The sequence below is a fragment of the Ochotona curzoniae genome, unplaced genomic scaffold, assembly GCF_017591425.1.
Source record: "Ochotona curzoniae isolate NIBS_2020 unplaced genomic scaffold, NIBS_Ocur_1.0 contig_2404, whole genome shotgun sequence".
NCBI lineage: Eukaryota > Metazoa > Chordata > Mammalia > Lagomorpha > Ochotonidae > Ochotona > Ochotona curzoniae.
This window is the reverse complement of record NW_024465451.1, coordinates 2,196,610-2,214,657: the sequence shown is the minus strand read 5'-3', so window position 1 is coordinate 2,214,657 and position 18,048 is coordinate 2,196,610. Positions and strand designations below refer to the sequence as shown.

At 52.7% G+C, this 18,048-nt stretch overlaps 1 protein-coding gene and 1 pseudogene across 2 annotated transcripts; one reads left to right on the top strand and one right to left on the bottom strand.

Annotated features, from left to right (window-relative positions):
* The first annotated feature begins 727 nt into the window (after positions 1-727).
* PEF1 (penta-EF-hand domain containing 1) lies at positions 728-17,739 on the top strand. 2 transcript variants are annotated; one of them, XM_040974101.1, is made up of 6 exons: positions 728-756; positions 11,914-12,205; positions 14,561-14,716; positions 15,157-15,300; positions 16,761-17,023; positions 17,055-17,739. In XM_040974101.1, the coding sequence occupies exons 1-5, from the start codon at positions 733-735 to the stop codon at positions 16,988-16,990; spliced, it is 846 nt and encodes a 281-aa protein (XP_040830035.1). In that variant the 5' UTR covers positions 728-732; the 3' UTR covers positions 16,991-17,023; positions 17,055-17,739. The 2 variants fall into 2 exon arrangements, with proteins under 2 accessions (XP_040830035.1, XP_040830034.1); XM_040974100.1 differs by having other exon boundaries at positions 16,761-17,739.
* LOC121152328 lies at positions 901-4,841 on the bottom strand (annotated as a pseudogene).
* Positions 17,740-18,048: the final 309 nt, after the last annotated feature.

Genomic DNA, 18,048 nt, shown 5'->3' with positions numbered 1-18,048 from the left:
GAGCGTCGCAAGACGAGAGCTACCAGGGTGGTCGGCCCAGGGGAAAGGGGGTTCGAGTACAAGTGTGGACAACGGATGGAGCAAGAAACACAACTCCCAAGTTAGTGTGTTTTTGGCAGCTGAGAACCCTGAGACTTAAGAGTGCTGAAACAACTTGCCCACGGATTTATACCCCAGTTCACGTCAGCTGTCACAAGTACTTCCGCCATCGTCGGCATCCCTTTCTGGAAGCCTTACTCAGTTCCCTGTTGTCACGGCAACAGACCTGGACCTCCTGGGCGGAAACCTGGAGCGACGATAACTACGTCACTATCATGCGTCTCCCTTTGCCAGGTTATAATATGGCCACCTCAGCTACGCACGACCCAGGTTTCTCAGGAAATACTCGGGCTTAACCGTCCCTGGAATTTACTCCAAGTCAAAAAAGGAAAGGACACATGCGCCACGGCAGCCACCCGGGCTTCCGGAAACCTCCACCTTGCCCTTAATGTCTTGGGTTCGTCAGGCAGTGGCCCCGCTCTTTGGCGTCACTTCCGTCGGCCGCCACGGTTTAGGATTGACTACTGTGGCTGTCCAGTCAGAAGCGGGCCCGCCCCCCAGGCTCGGGCGAAGGGCGGGTTTGAGAGCAGGAAACCCCGCCCCTCACCGGTGTGTGACTTCAGAAGCGCCATGGCCAGCTGAAACAACTTGCCCACGGATTTGTTTGTTTCAGCATGGATTTGTTGTTTCAGCATGGCCAGCTATCCGTACGGGCAGGTGAGTGTGTGAGGGGGCCTGTCGGTCTAGGTCCGGGAAGTGACAAGCCCAAACCCGGGGTCCCCCCGGTTATGCTTCCTCTCTGCTTTCACCGCGTCCCTTCCACGCTGTCGGCAGGGGAAGGGGATCGTCGGTCGCGCCCGCTCACGTCACGCGGGACTGCGTGTTTTGGGATGTCTTGTCGCGCTGGTCTGACGTAGCCCGCTCCCCGATAACTTGGGGGACCGTGAACCCCGCCTCGGCTTGCGCCCTGCTCCCCCGCTCCGGCTTTCGCGGGGGACCTGGGCTCCTCAGCCTCCACCAGACGTTGGGAGCGCTGTTTCCGTTGGTATCATTCGGGGCGTGGGCTCCAAACGCGGGTTCCCGGACCCATCCACGCGCACTGCGACCAGAGCACGCGGGAATCTGCGGTTGAGCTAGTTTGACCACGGTGCAGCATCTGCATTTCACAGAGCGAGAGGGCAACGCGAAAGTCACCGGGCGGGGCGGTTTAGATAGCCCTGCTGAGGTCTGCGCTTGCCTCCCCCGCACTTACCACTCTGCCTGGAGCGCCCCAGCAAGGTGACCCTGTCGCCAGAGCCCTTTGTTGAGTGACAGAATGGCAGATGGATGAAAAACAGTTTGGAGTCAGCGGTGGGTTTGCACCCGTCTCCAGCAGTAGTTGAGCGTAAGAATGTTGCCTGTCTGAGCCAAAGGGGCCTTCTCTTAAATAGCACCGGATAGTGGGGTCTGGTCATCCAGCTGTTAGCAGGAGCATGGGATGGTGCTTGCAAAGCGTGCTGCTGTTGGGTGCTTTGCTTCTTACTGGACTTCTGGCCCCTCACTTTACAGAGGAAGTCCAGAGAGGGATCCTGCCTTTCTTTGCCCAGGACCACACTGCAGTTGAAGAGATCTATGCAGGAAACAGCAGGGATGTTAGGGAGCATCTGAGTGTAGTTTCGTTGCGTGCCAGACGATACAGTCAGGGACACTGCGGGTGTGCATCCCTGTTCAGCTTACACAGTCATGGAGGCCCCAAAGGCAAGCAGGCGTTACTACCACCCTTCCCTCCCTTTACAGCTGAGGGAAAATAAGTTGAGTGGCTTGGCAGAGGCCAGTGTTAGCACCTACCTTCCCCCTGCCCCCAATGCCTGACTGGCAGAGGTAGGAAGGAGAGAAGCCGAAGAGGGTGGGGATCGGGAGGACGTGTAACGGAGCAGTGTTGGCCAGACTCTGTTCCATTGCTGTATTGTGAGTGTAATAGAGGAGGACCCTAGGGTCAAGTAAGAATGTCAGGATCCTCTTTTGGTTTTTAACATTATTTTCAGTTCATTACAAGGGCAGAAAGAAAGAGACATTTTCTGCCTGCTCCGGGCTCACCTTCCCCTAATGCCCACAGCAGTCTGGGCTAGGCCAGGCCAAAGCTAGACATTCCAGAAGTTCCAGAATTCAGTGGGGAATCTCCTATGGGCGTGGCAGGGCCCCAGGTACCTCCCAGGGTGTGCATCAGCAAGAAGCTGGAGGTGAACCTGACTGGCCAAGACTGGATCCAGGCATTTCCATACAGGTGTCTGAACCAAGGTTTAACTGCCTCCCCTCCCTTTTTTCCTTTTAAAGACTGGTCATCGTTTTGGGGGACTTTAGGATTCCTGAGTGACACAGTTTTGGAAAGCGCAGCCATCACGCACTGATGCTCAAAGGTTGGTCCTAAGTGAGAGCCTGTGCAAAGCATACTTTTGGGGTCCTCTCTGAGGCTTGCAAGGGGCCAAACATGGCCCAGGCAGCTGCATTTTAGTGGGCTTTAGGGGTAATTTTGTATGGATCTAAGAAGCTATGATAGATTAGGCAGGGATGGGCTAGAATCCTGACTGCCATGTACCTCATGCAAGCTCACGCCACCGAGCCTCAGCATCTTCCTGTAACTGTGGTGGTTCCTGTCAGAAGGCTGAGGCCAGGGGGAACTGTGCTGAAGCCTGCGGGGGACTTGGTGAACTCTGGGTGCCCAGTGATGCCAGGTGTGGTGGCAGCTGTCTGCCACAGGTGCACTTCTGCTGCCATGCTGCCTGGGCTCTATCCAGAGTAAAATCGGGGAGCTGTGTCTGGAAACGCTCCGAGTGGGAGAGGATTGCAGATACGCAGATTGGGAACTCAGTGATTGTGGTTAGGTAGACGTGCAGGTGCTAGGACAGAGTGGAAGGCATACCTAAATGGGCCTAGGGGTGTGAGGAGTTGTTTGTTTTTTATGAGGATTTTTAAATATTATTTTATGATACAGTTCCATTGGCTCTGGGATTTCCCTTACCCCCTTTCCAAACTCCCTTCCCCGCCATGGATTTCCCCTATATTATTACAATAGTATAGTTCTTCATAAGCAGTCATAAGCCCATCATCGCGGGCATGGACAATGGCAGAGTCCAGCATCCTATTGTAACGATAGAGTTAACAGTTTCATTGGGAGTCCATCTTTGAACTGGAAGTAGAGATGCATACTGCATTGTATCCTCACATCTGGATATGATAGTCTCCATTACACAGTTACTATACATCCCCTTAAATGAAAAGCCGCAAAACAAAATCAACAGGAAGAAAAATAGAAATTTGCAATGCCAGGAAGTTAAATAACATGTTACTGAATGATTAATGGGTTTCTGGAGAACCGAAAAAAAAAAAGTCAAGAACCTTCTTCAAGAAAATGATGTAACTGTGATCTATGAGTTAGTGAAGAAATCTGAGAAAAAAACTATTTTGAAGAAATAAAACTAAAAACAAAAACATCAAAATCCATGAGATATACTTTCCGCTGATCTTTGTTGGTGAGATGTATCTCCTGTAGGAAACAAGTAGATGGGTGTTGTTTTTTTTTAATCAGATCTGATCTATGAAGTTTGATTGATGGGTTTAAGCCATTTGCATTCAGTGTTAATATGAATAGGTGGTAATTTGGCCCTGTCCTTTTAGCAATGGGTTGTTCATAGATTTAATCTTCTGTTGTTATTTTACTGGGATGTTCTTCACATTTGCCTTTGGTTTTGCTGGGTGTTGTAAGAGTTATGGGAGTTCCAGAAGGTTCAGAAAGAGAAGTTTGGTTTAAAGCTGTATTCAAAGAAATAATAAATGAAAACTTCTCTAATATGGAGAAAGAATTAGGGAACAACATCCAGGAGAGGCACAGAACTCACAACAGGGTTGATCGAAAGTAATCTTCACCACAACATATGATAATCAGATTCTCTAATCGAACATAAGGAAGAAATCCTTATATATGCATGTGGAAAAAAAATCAATTGACGTATAGAGGAGTGGCGGTCAGAGTCACAGCTGATCTGTCACAGGACACTCTGCACGGCAAAAGAGAATGGAGCTATATATTCCATATTCTAAAATGAAAAAATTGTCGACCCAGAGTAATGTGCCCAGCAAAGCTTTTCTTTGTCTTTGAAAATGAAATAAAATTCTTGGGTGGTAGGGACCCAAGCACTTGGGCCGTCTTCCACTGCTTTCCCAGACAGATCACAAATGGAGCAGCTGGGACTGGAATCTTTTATTTATTTTTTAAGAATAAACACCTTTGTTACTCCCTTCCGGGCCTTGATTTTCCTTAGGTAGAACTCTGGTTCCTTGCCCTCTAGCACAAAGCCATCTGCTTGGCCACGCTGACCCCGGCCTGATGCAATGCAGCCAAGCAGCGTGTCTTGCTGAAACTGCTCCTCCAGAAGACTGCTGATCTTGGTGGTCTTTTTCCTTTCATCATATTTCCTCTTTTTGTTTGAGATCTCCTCCCTCTCAGGAGTCAGCTTGGCTCCCTTCTTGCGGCCCAGGGACAGTGCTTAGTGAGACTCGTACCACTGCCGGTACTTATAGCAGGCATTGTAGACGACATTGATGAGCCTGGTTTGGCGAGTGTAAGTCGAAGCCCCAGGAGAAGTTGCCCATGTCCAGCCTCAGGGCCCGGTACTTCTTGTTGCCTCTCCTTGCGCACTGTATGCATGCGGCAGGGGCCGACCTTAGTGCCCAGCTCATACTTACGCTTCTTGTGGTAGGGCTTTCTCTTGTCCCCAGTCTTGCGGTGCTTGTGCCAGTTGTCCTGAGAGATACCCATCACTCGGTGCTGGGGGGAAAGAGTGGAACCTGCCTTTTGATACAGGATGCCAATGCTGGGTCTAGCCCACTGTGCCACCATGCTGGCCTGGAGAGAATTCTTAGATGGCGCTTAAGCCCAGAACTGCCTTACAAGGAGGATGCAGCTGGGTGAAGACAGAATTGTATCCCAGGAGAGGAACTACTGCACAGAAAGCAGGTCAGAGCCCGGGAGTTGGGAGGGACGTGACGGTGGCCGGTGTGGTTGTGATGAGAAGGAAAAGAGATGTGATACAAGACCAGAAAGGGAAATACTCAGCAGATGCCACCGGAGCTCGTGTGCTTCCGGGGAAGGCGTCTTCGTCCCGAGCAGACCTAGGGAGTGGGTGAGAGGGTTCGTCGCATTTGTGCTGCTGCTGTGGGGTGCCCTGGGTGGGTTGAAGCAGCAGGGACTGAGACATAGGGAGAATTTTGAAGTTCTTGAGGAGGGTAGAGTAAGGGTGCCTAACAGGGTGTGGGAGGGCACCAGTTTGGTGGGGACTGGGGTAAAGAGGTCCCGCTCCCTGAGGAGGAAGAGAGGGATAAATAACTTTGGGAAGAAGGTGTGCAGGCTAGAGAGATGAAGCAGGAGCCGGCACAGTGGCAGCAGCCACTCAAATCCTGGGACATTCTGAGCTTGTTGTGTATTGATTGCGGTTCTGTCTTGTAAATACTTGAGGAGGCTCTGCTGGTGCATGCCTGAACCTTGTGTCCTCTTAGCTTGGACTCCTGCCTCTTCAGCAGGCCCTTACGTGATAATTCTGGGGGCACAGACTGTCTCGGCCTTGACGTTTCCCTCCCTTCCTCCCTCACTCTTTCGGATTTGGCATGGACCTTGGCTTTCACCAGAGTCTTGAGGTCAGAAGGAGGAGGCCTTGGTGCTGAAAGAAACCAGAGGAGGGGTCTGGAGGCAGTGCATGCCCCACTGTTTGCAGGGAGTGCAAATGGAGACCCCAGGGATTCCATGATCCCCCAAGAGAATGGACAGAAAATTCCTTGAGGGTTTGTCAAACTGGTGAGGTGCTGGGGCAGAGAGTGTAAGTCAGCATTCTGAGACTCCCTGGCTTCTGGGCATGGAGCCACCACCTACTGCAGCCTTGCCTTGCTCCGCCACTTCTGTGCAGTTTTGTGAACCACAGCCCCTGGCGCCCACACAGGCTGCACACTCACTGAGTGAACAGAAGGGGGTGCGCAGCAGGGTCCTGAAGACCCCATTTGGAATCCCCGCTCTCCCATTCTTTTACTGTGAAGTGTCGGGCCCTTCAGTCAGCTCTTCGCACCTTCACTTTCTCTTCTGTTAGGTGGGAATAATAGCACTTAGCTCCCAGGACAGAGGATTGGTGAACTGATTGAGCCAGGATCATTGGCAGAGTCCTCGTGCCAGTATACCAGGCGTAGCTCGTTGGGAATCAGCTAAAGACCTACAGAGTTTTTCTAGGATGCTTTGGAAGTCGTGGCTACTGAACTCATCCTTTCTCCTTCCACAGTCTTGTGTTAATGTGAAATACTGTTGGAAAGACTTGGAAAGTTTGGCTGCCCGGGGTGGTGTAAGGCCTTGGTTGTCTTGGTTGACTCAGACTTTTGCTAACAAGTCAGTGGCCCTGGGGACCCTCTCACTGTCTCCCCCAACTTCCTCCCCAACCCTGATACTGCCTAGCTTGGTGGCTGTCCCTGTTCGATCTTGTGTAAGCTAGAGACCTGAGTCATTGTAGATACTTCCCTCCCTCCACTCCCCCTCCATCTCTGCTAATCTAATTAGTTGCCAGGTCATGTCTAGTCTATCTCTGAAATAGCTTCAGAATCCAGCCCGTCGTTCCAGCCCCACGCCAGCTGTCTGGGTCAGGACCTGCCGGCCCAGAGCCTGGGCTGCTGCCTCCCCTCAGGGGCTCATCTTGCCCCACCACAAGGCCCTGATCGCTGTCCCCTTCCTGTTTGAAACTCTCCATGGAGCCCCCAACTCTTCAGCGTTGTGTGCATTTGTTCAGATATGTTGTGGAGACCTCTGGGTGCCAGGCATTGTGCTGGGTCCTGGCATACTGTAATGATTGGGGTCCTGTGTCTGCCCCTGGGGAGGCACTGGTGGGTGGGGGACTGTGGACAGAAGCCACTCTCACAGTGGCCTGGAATACAGCAGAGACTGCCTGGCCAGGGCCACATGGAGACCTCTGTCCTGACCCTCATGGGGTTCTTGCTTCTGCCCTTGAGCTTATTCCTCACTGCACTGCACATGCCCCTAAGCCCGTGCTTTGGTCTTCTCTGCGTGGGGAGTGCCTCTCCCTCCCCATCTTTTGGGGAATGCCTGTGCACCCTTCAAGGGCCAACTCCCAGAGTCACTGCTGCCCCTTCCAGGAATCAGTCCTTGACTCACTTCATGCATTATTCATCTGGTTGCTCATTTATGCATTCGGCAAACAAGCTGAATTCCTGTGTCCACACTTCCTTCGTGGTGTGTAAGCAGGTTTGCTAATGCCACTGATTGCATCATAATTACCCGTGGGCTCCCCAGAAGGCAAGGCCCTGCTTGGTTTTGTGCACAGCATTGCTGTGCTCAGAATCTGCTGAATGAGAGCATTCAACAACTCTGTCCATTTCTTTTCTTTCTTTCGTTTTTAAAAAAAGATTTATTTATTTTTATTTATTTATTTATTATTTTTATTACATCACATCATGCGACACAGTTTGACAGGCACTGGGATTCCCCCCTCCCCTCCCCCAAACCTGCTCCCCCTCCCCCCATGGTGGATTCTTCCATCTAGTTGCATTACCACAGGTCAAATTCAGTTGAGAGTTTTTTCCTTGCAAGCATCTTCAAAGCATAGAGTCCAGCATCTTATTGTGCAGATAAGTTCAACAGTTTCATGGGGAGACAGTCTCTTGTCTGAAGGTACAGCCGAAAGAGTATCATCCCAATCAATTGAAAGCCCCAACATTACATCAGTAACAATTTATAATGTAATGGAATTAGTTGACATGGTATTATGTAACCAGCATGTTCAAAGAGAGAGAAACAACAACAACAACAATAACAATAACAAAAAAGAGTGCAAGTTCTGAACCACATCCTATGACTTCTACATTGACATTACAATTATTAGTTTATATACAGCTGGGTTCTATACACCTTAAAATGGCTATAGATTACTATTCAGCTGTCTCATGTCTATTGTAATTTTAGTATTTAGCAGTTCATAGCGTTGAAGCATGGTTTTGCAGAACCTGGCTGCTTTTGGGGGTAAAAAAGGATTTATTTTATTTTTTGAAAGGCAGAGTTATAGAGAGGAGAGACAGAGGGAGATCTTGCATCTGCTGGTTCACACCATAAACTTGCATTGGCTGAAGCTTAGCTGTTTGGAAACCAGGAGCTTCTTCCAGGTTTCTCACATGGATGCAGAGACCCAATGATTTGAGCTATCCTTCACTGCTTTACAAACAGAGAGCTGAATTGGAAATGGAATGGCTGGGACATGAACCATTGCCCATTTGGGCTGCCAACCCTGCAGGAGGAGGCTTAGCCTACTATAGCACAGTGTTAGCCCCCCTGCTTTTTTTTTTTTTAAGATTTATTTTGTTTTTATTACAAAGTCAGATATACAGAGAGGAAGAGAGACAGAGAGGAAGATCTTCTGTCCAATGATTCACTCCCCAAGTGAGCGCAACGGCCGGTGCTTGCGCTGATCCGAAGCCAGGAACCAGGAACCTCTTCCAGGTCTCCCACATAGGTGCAGGGTCCCAAAGCCTTGGGCCGTCCTTGACTGCTTTCTCAGGCCACAAGCAGGGAGCTGGATAGGAAGTGGGGCCGCCAGGATTAGAACCGGTGCCCATATGGGATCCCGGCGCGTTCAAGGCAAGGACTTTAACCACTAGGCCACATTGTGCCAGTTGTGCTTCTATAGATAGAAGTACTTTCAGCTATATGTGGGCTTGTTTTTCTGTGTATGTATGTATGTGTTTTAAAGGCAGAGCTGTAGAGAGGGAGAGATCATCCATCTGCTGGTTCACTCCCCAAATGCCTGTAATGGCTCAGGTTGGAGCATGCCAAAGCCAGGAGCCTGGAACTCCATCTGAGCCTTCCATGTGAGTGAGCAGCCCAGGCATTTGGGCCATCATCCCCTGTTTCCTCAGGATATTGGAGCTGGATCAGAAGTGGAGCAGCTGAGGCTTGGACTGGCGCTCATATGATATGCCAGCATTTCAGGCAGTGGCTTAATGTGCTGTGCTACAACGCCTGCCTGCCTGGAAAATTCAGTGCAGGGCATGAGCTCCTGCCAGACTGCAGCCGACCCACATCCCCCTGGGATGTGACAGCAGGAAGGCAGAGGGCCTGCCTGCAGCACCTGGAAATGCATCCCAGGTGGGAAGGTCGTGCTTGGGTGCCCTGTCCTCTACTGAGTTCCCAGGGCTTGTAAGGGGCCACTACCTCCTGGCTTGTTTCCGGCCAGAGCTTTGGGTGATGCCCAGACCTACAGGGTTCCCCCCCACGTTTTTTTTTTTTTCCATCCTGGGATCCTCAGCCCTGTTGCTTAAAGTTAGCAGCTCAGTAATGGAATGCCAAGGGTACCACTTGGTGGGGGGTCTGGTGTTGGGGACTAGCCCCAGCCCTGTCTCTGCTTCCAGTTCAGTGTGACTTGTCCAGGTCCCTCCCCTGATTTTCTCCTTGGCTTCGTGGTCCCCTAAGTGGCTGGTGTATCTGTGTTAAACACCTCTCTCTGTGTGTACTATTTTATTAGATGCTAAGGAGAGTGTGTCCAGGGCCCTTGCATTAACTGGGAGCTCCTTCAGCATGTTTCACTCTGCTTCAGCAGCCAGCCTTCACCCCAGGGCCCTGTTGATAATGAATACTGTTAACGCCAGCAGCTATGAGTCTGCGTGCTCACTGTTGGAAGATATGTATTTCTTTTTTTTCTTTCTTTTCTTTTAAGATTTATTTGTTTTATTGGAAAGGCAGATATACAGAGAGGAGAGACAGAGAGGAAGATCTTCCATCCAATGGTTCACTCCCTAAGCGGCTGCAGCGGCTAGAGCTGAACCAATCCAAAGCCAGGAGACTCCCAGTCTCCAGTGCGGGTGCAGGGTCCCAAAATCTTGGGCCGTCCTCGACTGCTTTCCCAGGCCACAGTCAGGGAGCTGGATGAGAAACAGGGCCGCCGGGATTAGAACTGGCGCCCATATGGGATCTCAGTGTGTGCAAGGCGAGGACCTTAACCTCTACACTATCGTGCCAGCCTGGAAGATGTGTATTTCTGTGTCAGTGGTTTTCTGTGTTTTTGGATCACTGTGGCATCCTTCAGAGTTCCCTAGACCTAGCAGGGGAACCCTCGTCAGGGCCCTGGTACCCCCAGTTTGCTTCAGCTGGATCAGCTTTCTTGTATCGGTTATATTTACCTGACTTCACTGAGGAATCATTTAGTTAACATGTAAAGGTGCAGACTTTGGCTGAGTTCATTTCTTGTCATCCAGTGGAGAGGGTACTGTTTGTTTGTGAGGAAGCTGGAAGCTGGCTCAGAGAGATTAAGTTTGTGTCTGGGGAGAGCAGCTTTGAATCGAAACCGTGACTTCACTGGCTGCCAGGTGGTTTTGCCATTGGCTGTGGCAGCTTCCAGAGGCAGAAGGTCCCACGATGCCCATGCCCTTTGGATGAGGCATGATTCTGGCCTTAACCCTGAGGTGCACTATCTTGGAAACAAGTTAAAAGGAGAGAGCCCCAGCTGTCCGTCCTAGACCAGTGGGTCTCCTGGTGATTGATCTGAACGTGTCTTGGTTACATGGACCTCAAGCTGGGCCATTTGCCCTCGCTGCCTCCAGCGTGTTCATCTGCTAGGCTCAGTGCTGGCCTCTGTGGGTGGTGGTAGCAGAGACACTGAGCCCAGGGAGCTGCAGCCAGGGGCAGAGAAGGTGGACATGAGAGAGAAGGCCCCACGTACCCTACAGTACACAGCTGCCCCGGACATGGAGCCGGGAGACCTGGGAGCTGTGACCAGCAGGCTGTGAGTGACCTTTGCTGTTGTCACTGGTGGTTGATGGGCATTGAGTGCTGCACTGTGCCTGGTCCAGTGTCACAGTGCCTCCCACCACCGCTTCCGACTCACTCACATAGCAGCCCCAGACAGGCACTGCTTGTTATTAATTCCACTTCATGGTAGAAGATGCTGACACTCAGGGGCAACAAAGTTTGAAGTTGAGCTTTTTTTTTTTTTTTTTTTTTTTTTAATTTATGTGCTCATTTGAAAGACAGAATGGCAGAGTTCTTCTTTCTGCTAACTGTCCAAGCTGCAAGAGCAGCTTGGACCAGGCCAGGCTGAAGGCAGGGCTCCAGCTCCCTGGGCCATCCTCTGCTGCGGTCCGAGGCACATGAACAGGGAGCTGGGTCAGAGGTAGAGCAGCCGGGGAACCCCAGCCTGCTCTCACATGGGATGCTTGTGTTGGAGGCAGTGATTTAACCCCCTTTATAGTGTTGACCCCTTGCACTGGTCCTTTTAGCCATTGTGCTGGTTAACCACTGCCTTAGGAATCCATTACCCTGCCTGTCTCACAGGCAGTGTGGCTAGGGAAACGTTTTTGCTCTGTGAGGTGAAGCGGGGTGAGGAAGTTGTGCTCAGAGGAATCCGTGCCATGGAAACATCATTTGTGATTGATGAGGATGTGCAGTGTGTGGCGGAGCCTATCTGTGCTGTAAATTCTGCCGACAGAGATGGGGATGCCTCGGGGTGAACATTGGGAATCCTGTCTGATACATTAGCTGCTCTTCCAGCAATGAACACAAAGCAGACAGCCATCCTATGCTGGGATCTGGGGCTAAAGTGGTGAATTGGACATCCCGGGGCTTATGAAGCCCTCGGTGTGCCAGAGAGGGGAGTCAGGCAGGAGGCCATTGGTGCTGTGGTCCCGTGTAACTCCTAGCTCCTTTAACAGGGTTGGGCTGCCCCTTTGAGCCACGGGGTTGTAAGGTCAATGGGATCGTGGCCTGTCTGAGCAAGGATGGCAGTGGGAATGCCTTCAAGCTATGCAGTATTGCCCACTGCTTAGGTCTGGCATGCTCATTCTGACTGGTACTTCTTTCTGCAGGGCTGCCCAGGAGCTGCAGGACAAGCGCCCGGAGCCCCTCCAGGTGGCTACTACCCTGGACCCCCCCACGGTGGAGGACAGTATGGCAGTGGGCTGCCCCCTGGGGGTGGCTATGGGGGTCCTGCGCCTGGAGGGCCATATGGACCACCAGCTGGTGGAGGGCCCTATGGACACCCCATCCCAGGGGGCGTCCCTCCTGGAGGACCCTATGGTGGGGCAGCCCCAGGAGGCCCCTATGGGCCACCACCTCCAAGTGCCTATGGAGCCCAGCAGCCCGGGGCTTACGGACAAGGTAAGTAGGTTGCCTCTGACCCAGTTCTACATAATCCACAGCCAACCCGTGGCCATCCTATGAGTATGCAGGCACCCTGGTCCCTGGCACCATAGCATCATTCTTTCAGCATCAGCCCATGTCAGCAGAACAAGGAGTCTGAATTGGCTCTGCGGCAGCATTACTTTTCTGTTGTTTGCTAGTACGTGTGTACTGCGTGCGTGTTGGCAGCTGCAGTTGGCTGCTGAACTTCTCCGCGTTTTTTCCTTCTGTACCAGGTGGAAGGAGCAGCCCCGTTTGGCATGTTGTCCTTGTGACAGGGTAAAACAGGAAGCAGGTGGGAAGGCACGTGCCCACTGAAAGTCCTGCCCTGATGCACCAGGCGTCTTGTCCACTCAGGCATTTGGCTGAAGCACATCGCCTGGTCAAGCCCGCCATCAGTAGCATGGGAGTGGGTGCTGCTGTGGAGCGAAGGGGATTTAGCAACTAACCTGCCTGAGGGGAGGCCCCTCCAGGATGGGGGCACCTGACTGCTGGCTGCAGAAAGACAGCACAGTGTCATCATGGGAATCCTGGCCTTTGACATCAGACCTGACCAGATGACTGTGAGCCTAACATCCTCATGTGTAAGATGGGGCAGTGCTGCCACCTCACAGGGTTGTTGACAAGGTTTGAGAGAGTGTGCAGGTCAGCCCTGGGCACTCTTTGGCCTGTAGGAAGTGCTTAATCAACAGCACTGCACCAGAGCTCTCAGCAAAGAGGGACTTGGCATCTGATGTGATGTTGGGCACAGCCAGGGCATTGGCACTGCGAGATGCCGAGAAAGGCAGGTGGGAAACCGAGGCCAAGGAGGAGACAGGGGAGGTCCTGGGCAGGATGGCAGGGCCAGGGCTCAGGCGTGAGCTTCAGCCACAGTGGAGACTTCCAGGCAGCTCAGACAGAGGTGAGGGGAAGCGAGTGTCTGTCCCTGCCCTGGCATCCCCAGCTCATTTCGGGAGCCTGGGAGCTCCAAGCCCTAGTGCACCCGAAGGGCCTCCAGAAAGTGGCATAGCCCTCTGCACCCAGGCAGGGGTCCCAGAGAGATGCTCAGCTGCCGTCCAAGCTCCGCAAGCTGGTGGCATTTATCTTGTTGAAGCCTGGAGCGTCTGGCCATTAGCTCAGCAACTTCAGGGTGGTTTCCATATCCCTTTAAAATCTTGCCCTGGAGCCTCCATGCGGTCCATGTAGGAAAGCAGTCTCGGACCCTGAGGCCAAAGGAGAGGGGGGCTACTTCTCAGACTGAACTGGTTCCTGGTCCTGCCATTGCTGCCCTCCCCCTCACTCCATCCCAGGGCAGCCTTTCTTAAAACACCTGCCATGAAGTTACCTGTGAGGTCAAGGCCCCACCCCACTAAATCCAAATGTAAAGGATGTAACCGTTTACACTGCCCTGCTGTCCTCAGCAGAGGGCCTACAAGGCCTCTAACCTCCTCCCCTGTAATCACCTTTCAAGCCAAGCCTCCTTGGGGTGCTGGAACCCCCACTGGCTACCTTCACTTTGCCTCATGCTATTCTCCCCACCTCAGCTCTGTGTAATGAGGCCGTCCTCGGGGAAGACCACACATGGTCTTGGCCTTTTCCTGTTGGAATCATCACACCAGCCTTGGGAAGTGGTTGGTTCTGTTTAGCAATGAGCAATCAGTACTCAGGAAAGTGTGCACTTTGCCTAACATCACACAAGTGAGTAAAATCACAGGTGTTTAATTCCAAACCTGCGCTCTTCTCACAGACCACAGCTGACACAGCACTTGTACCTGGAGCAGTGGGCCTTGTCGCCTCACCTCCATGGCACTGCTGGTTTGGGAGGGTGAGTGGAACCTGGATTTTCCCTGGCACATCAGGCAGGCCGCACCATGGGGTGTGGGTCGCTGGCTCCGCATGGCTACCCAGCTGGCCCTGGCCGTCTTTGGTGATTTCCTGTGTGAAGGGACCTCGGACGTGGCCGGTCAGCTCGGGGATGGGGCTATAGCAGGACCGCTTCACTTGGGCCTTTTCCTCTGGTAGACGGTGCTGCTGTTTCACTGCCTCCACCATCCTTTCCCTGAGCCTAGCTTACCTTCTCCTGGCAGTTCTTGATGTGCTGGAAGGGACTAGGTAGGACCCTGTTCCTTAGCAACAGGAAGTTGAATAGAGAAGTGACTGTACAGAAGTCTGAGGGAGCCCTGGTATACATACCAGCTGCAAATGCACGTGCGTCCATGCAGAAGGCTGGCAACTGACAAGAGGTAGGACAGGGAGCCTTTGCAGGTGAGCTGGGTAAGGCGAGCCCGGGGCTAGGAAGGCCCTGAGGTCTGCCTGTTCACATGGACGGTTCCCCAGTGCTGTCCTCTCTTCCAGGTGGCGCCCCTCCCGGTGTGGATCCTGAGGCCTACTCCTGGTTCCAGTCAGTGGACTCCGATCACAGTGGTTACATCTCCATCAAGGAGCTAAAGCAGGCGCTGGTCAACTCCAACTGGTCCTCGTTCAATGACGAGACGTGTCTCATGATGATCAGTGAGTTCTAGGCCTGCTCTGGGGCTTGGGCAGCGCCAGAACCACTTGCTGGTGGACATTCCCAGAATGCAGATTTTGGCCAGCGAGGCTTTTGGGGAGGAAGCTGGGTTCAAGACTGAGAATTCTTCTTGGCCCTGTCTCAAGTTAACCCTACTGTGGTAAAGGTGTCTCAGTTTTCCCTTCTGTAGAATTGGACTCCTGCACTGTAGACCAAGGGCCTGGGGCTCAACTGCCAAGCCTGTGGGGAAAGTACAGTTCTGGATGGGATGGGGCTGGGGTGGTATCCAGTGGAGGAAGCTGCTGCACCTGCTGCAGATGGGGCCCTTGGCCTGTGATGTTGTTTCATATACCATGGGGGAAGGACCGTGTCCGTGGCTCCTGAGAACCTTTGGCCATGCCCCCACCTTGCCATCTTAAAGCCTTCCTGTCTTCTCCCTCAGACATGTTTGACAAGACAAAGTCAGGCCGCATAGATGTCTACGGATTCTCGGCCTTGTGGAAGTTCATCCAGCAGTGGAAGAACCTCTTCCAACAGTATGACCGTGACCACTCTGGCTCCATCAGCTACACAGAGCTGCAGCAAGGTGGGGACCGGGGCAGGGCATGGTGGGGAGAGCAAAGCATGTCTCTCTCATTCCACAGATGCCATGTGTCCACTTGCATGCCACAATGCTGTCCGCAGGGCAGACCCACTGCTCCCATCCTTTCTTTGATCTGGCTGTGGCCAAGATCCAGGGCAGAGAAACACTTAGATTCCCCATTGTAGGGTAACAGCTTCAATCTCTGGGAGCTCTGGGGTGAAAACCTGGCACCCCAGAGTACTGGGTCAGTGTGTATGGCTGGGGTGGCTCTGTCCCCTGCAGTATGCAGTTTATGGAATGGAACGAGCCCTGTCCAGAAACCTAGGTTCTGTTGTCACTTCTGCCAGAAGCCATCTCCTTGCCAACTCAGAAACCCAGCACCTTAAAAGCATGTGGGTAAGTTGACCTGAGGCTGCAGCTGCAGGTGTGATTCCAGTGTAACTGCAGGACTGGAGCCTGTGGCCTGGGCTCAAGCCCGTGGGTGAGAGGACAGGTGGCTAGTGGGGTTATAGGAAGGCAGCAGGGAGCTCTGCCGCCTGGGAGCGGGAAGGAACTGCCTGGAGTGGACTTCAGTCACACCAGGGAGCTCTGAGTGGAGGTCAGCACTCTGCACCTACCCCTGGTTGAAGGGAGAGAAGATGACTGGTACTCTCTGCCCACTCTTGTGCCAGTTTCTGTTCTGGGTGTTGGTAAGGGTGAAGCTTACCACAGATGCTGTTTATGCACTGCTTTGTCATAAACATTTGAGTAGGTTTATATAATTGATTCCTGTGTACTAGCTACGGCTACCATTTAGGATTTCTGGACCCTGTGATGAAGGGTTCCTTGTTGCTCCTTTCTACATGTGAGAAGCTGAGGCTTAGTGTAGGTGACTTGCCCAAGAGCCCCCAATGGGAAGGTTTTAGCCTGGGTGGGTCTGTGACAGGGATGGGGAGCAAGGTAGAATCCTGGTGGAGGATGGGGAGCAGCCTCTTCTGTGGGGTGCTTATTTTATCCACGTAGCAGTCACTGATTGCCAGGCCCTGGGTTATTTGCTTTCATGATCCCTCCACTAATCCTCGTTGGCACCTGCCAAGCTGAGCATCATCCACACTTCAGGGTAAGACAGGGGCAGTGAGGCTGAGCAGCTTGCCTGAAGTTGACTGCAGAACCTCTGTGCTGCGCCAGCTGCCTTGAGGTGGACCTAGAAGACTTAGACCTCTTTTTAATGTGGAGTCAGGCGACAACAGGACCTTATCACCTGTGAGCCCTGTGAGCTCTGGTGGAACAAACCCCAGGGAATGTGCAGGAAGAGGACTGTGGCCTTCTGGCTGTGGGAGTGCCCACCTAGAGCCCCTGTTGTGCTCTTTATGCCTGGGGCAGAGCTTTAGGGCTCCTCTGTCCTTTGTCCTGGGAGCTCCTGTGTATCCCCTGAGCTGCTTGCCTCACGACAGGTTTTTCTGTGTTCTGTGTGTCCTCTCCAGCTCTCTCCCAGATGGGCTACAACCTGAGCCCCCAATTCACCCAGCTCCTGGTCTCCCGCTACTGCCCACGTTCTGCCAGTCCTGCCATGCAGCTTGACCGCTTCATTCAGGTGTGCACCCAGCTGCAGGTGCTGACTGAGGCCTTCCGGGAGAAGGACACCGCCGTACAGGGCAACATCCGGCTCAGCTTCGAGGACTTTGTTACCATGACAGCCTCACGGATGCTCTGACCCAGCCTGTCTGCAGCGTGGATTGCCCCGGGGGCCTCTCATGGCTCCTTAGAGCAGCGGGAAGGATGTGGGCCGCTCCTCTTTTCCTGCCCTTCCTAGAAAAAGATTCTCCTTTGCTGATGCAGCACACTCAGAGAGGCGAGAGTCCTGTGTGTCCACCAAATAATGGGGAACCTAGGTTGAGGCCACACAGTTAAGGATCTGACCTAGGAGAAAAGTGAAGGACTGAGCAGTTGAGTGGCACCGCCTGGCCCCAGGAGCAGGAGCTGCAATCACTGCAGTGCAGTTGGTGTGTGGCCAGCTGGGCTTGGGCTCTGGCTTTCCCTTCCACACCCTGATGCCAGGGTAAGTGCACTGGTCTCTTAGCACTAGCACCTGTTTCCTCCCCCAGACTGTCCTGTCAGATGAGTCCAGTTTTGCCAAAGTGGAGTTGATCTGGCCTGATCATGGGACCAGTGGCTTGCCATGTCCCACCCCCACAGTTCGCTGTGAGTCAACCTTCTAGCTGCCTTGGGGCTGTCTGTCCTGGGAGCAAGAACAGGTTGCTCCGGACACCTTGGACACCTTTGGCTCGGCTGTGCTCCTTGTGGCTTGGACCCCTCCCTGTCCTGCAGACTTTATTCCCCGGGGGACAGTTGTCATCTCCCACTGCCAATGCTTTTTTTGTCTGTTTGTTTGTTTCTAGTTTTTTCATTTGGGGCCAAAAGTCCAGTGAAACTGTAAGCATCAATAAAAGGATGAAACTCCAAGTTCCGCTTTTTCCACTGTGACTTCTCAGCTACGCTTGCCCAGTCCATGAATGCTTAAGTCCATAGGATATACCAAGCCATGCAGAACGCAGTGGGGAGCAGCGGGCCTGGCCTCCTGTGGTCATTTGCCAGGGTGAAGCTGCAGTGTCGGGCGTCTGGCAGGGAGCCCTGCCAGGTTCAACTCAGGATGACCTGCAGTTCAGCTCAGTGGGGTTCACGGCAGGGTTGGGGCTGGCCTTCTGGGTTGGGGGCAGCTACTCTGTCTTCACAACGTGGTCTTTGTATCCTCCCCGACCTTAGTTTTATCTT

Excerpts from the sequence above, each read along its gene's own strand:
- PEF1 (XM_040974101.1), top strand. The coding sequence starts at position 733 with ATGGCCAGCTATCCGTACGGGCAG. Across the intron at positions 757-11,913 it reads CCAGCTATCCGTACGGGCAG|GGCTGCCCAGGAGCTGCAGG; the intron begins GTGAGTGTGTGA and ends TTCTTTCTGCAG. Across the intron at positions 15,301-16,760 it reads CTACACAGAGCTGCAGCAAG|CTCTCTCCCAGATGGGCTAC; the intron begins GTGGGGACCGGG and ends TGTCCTCTCCAG.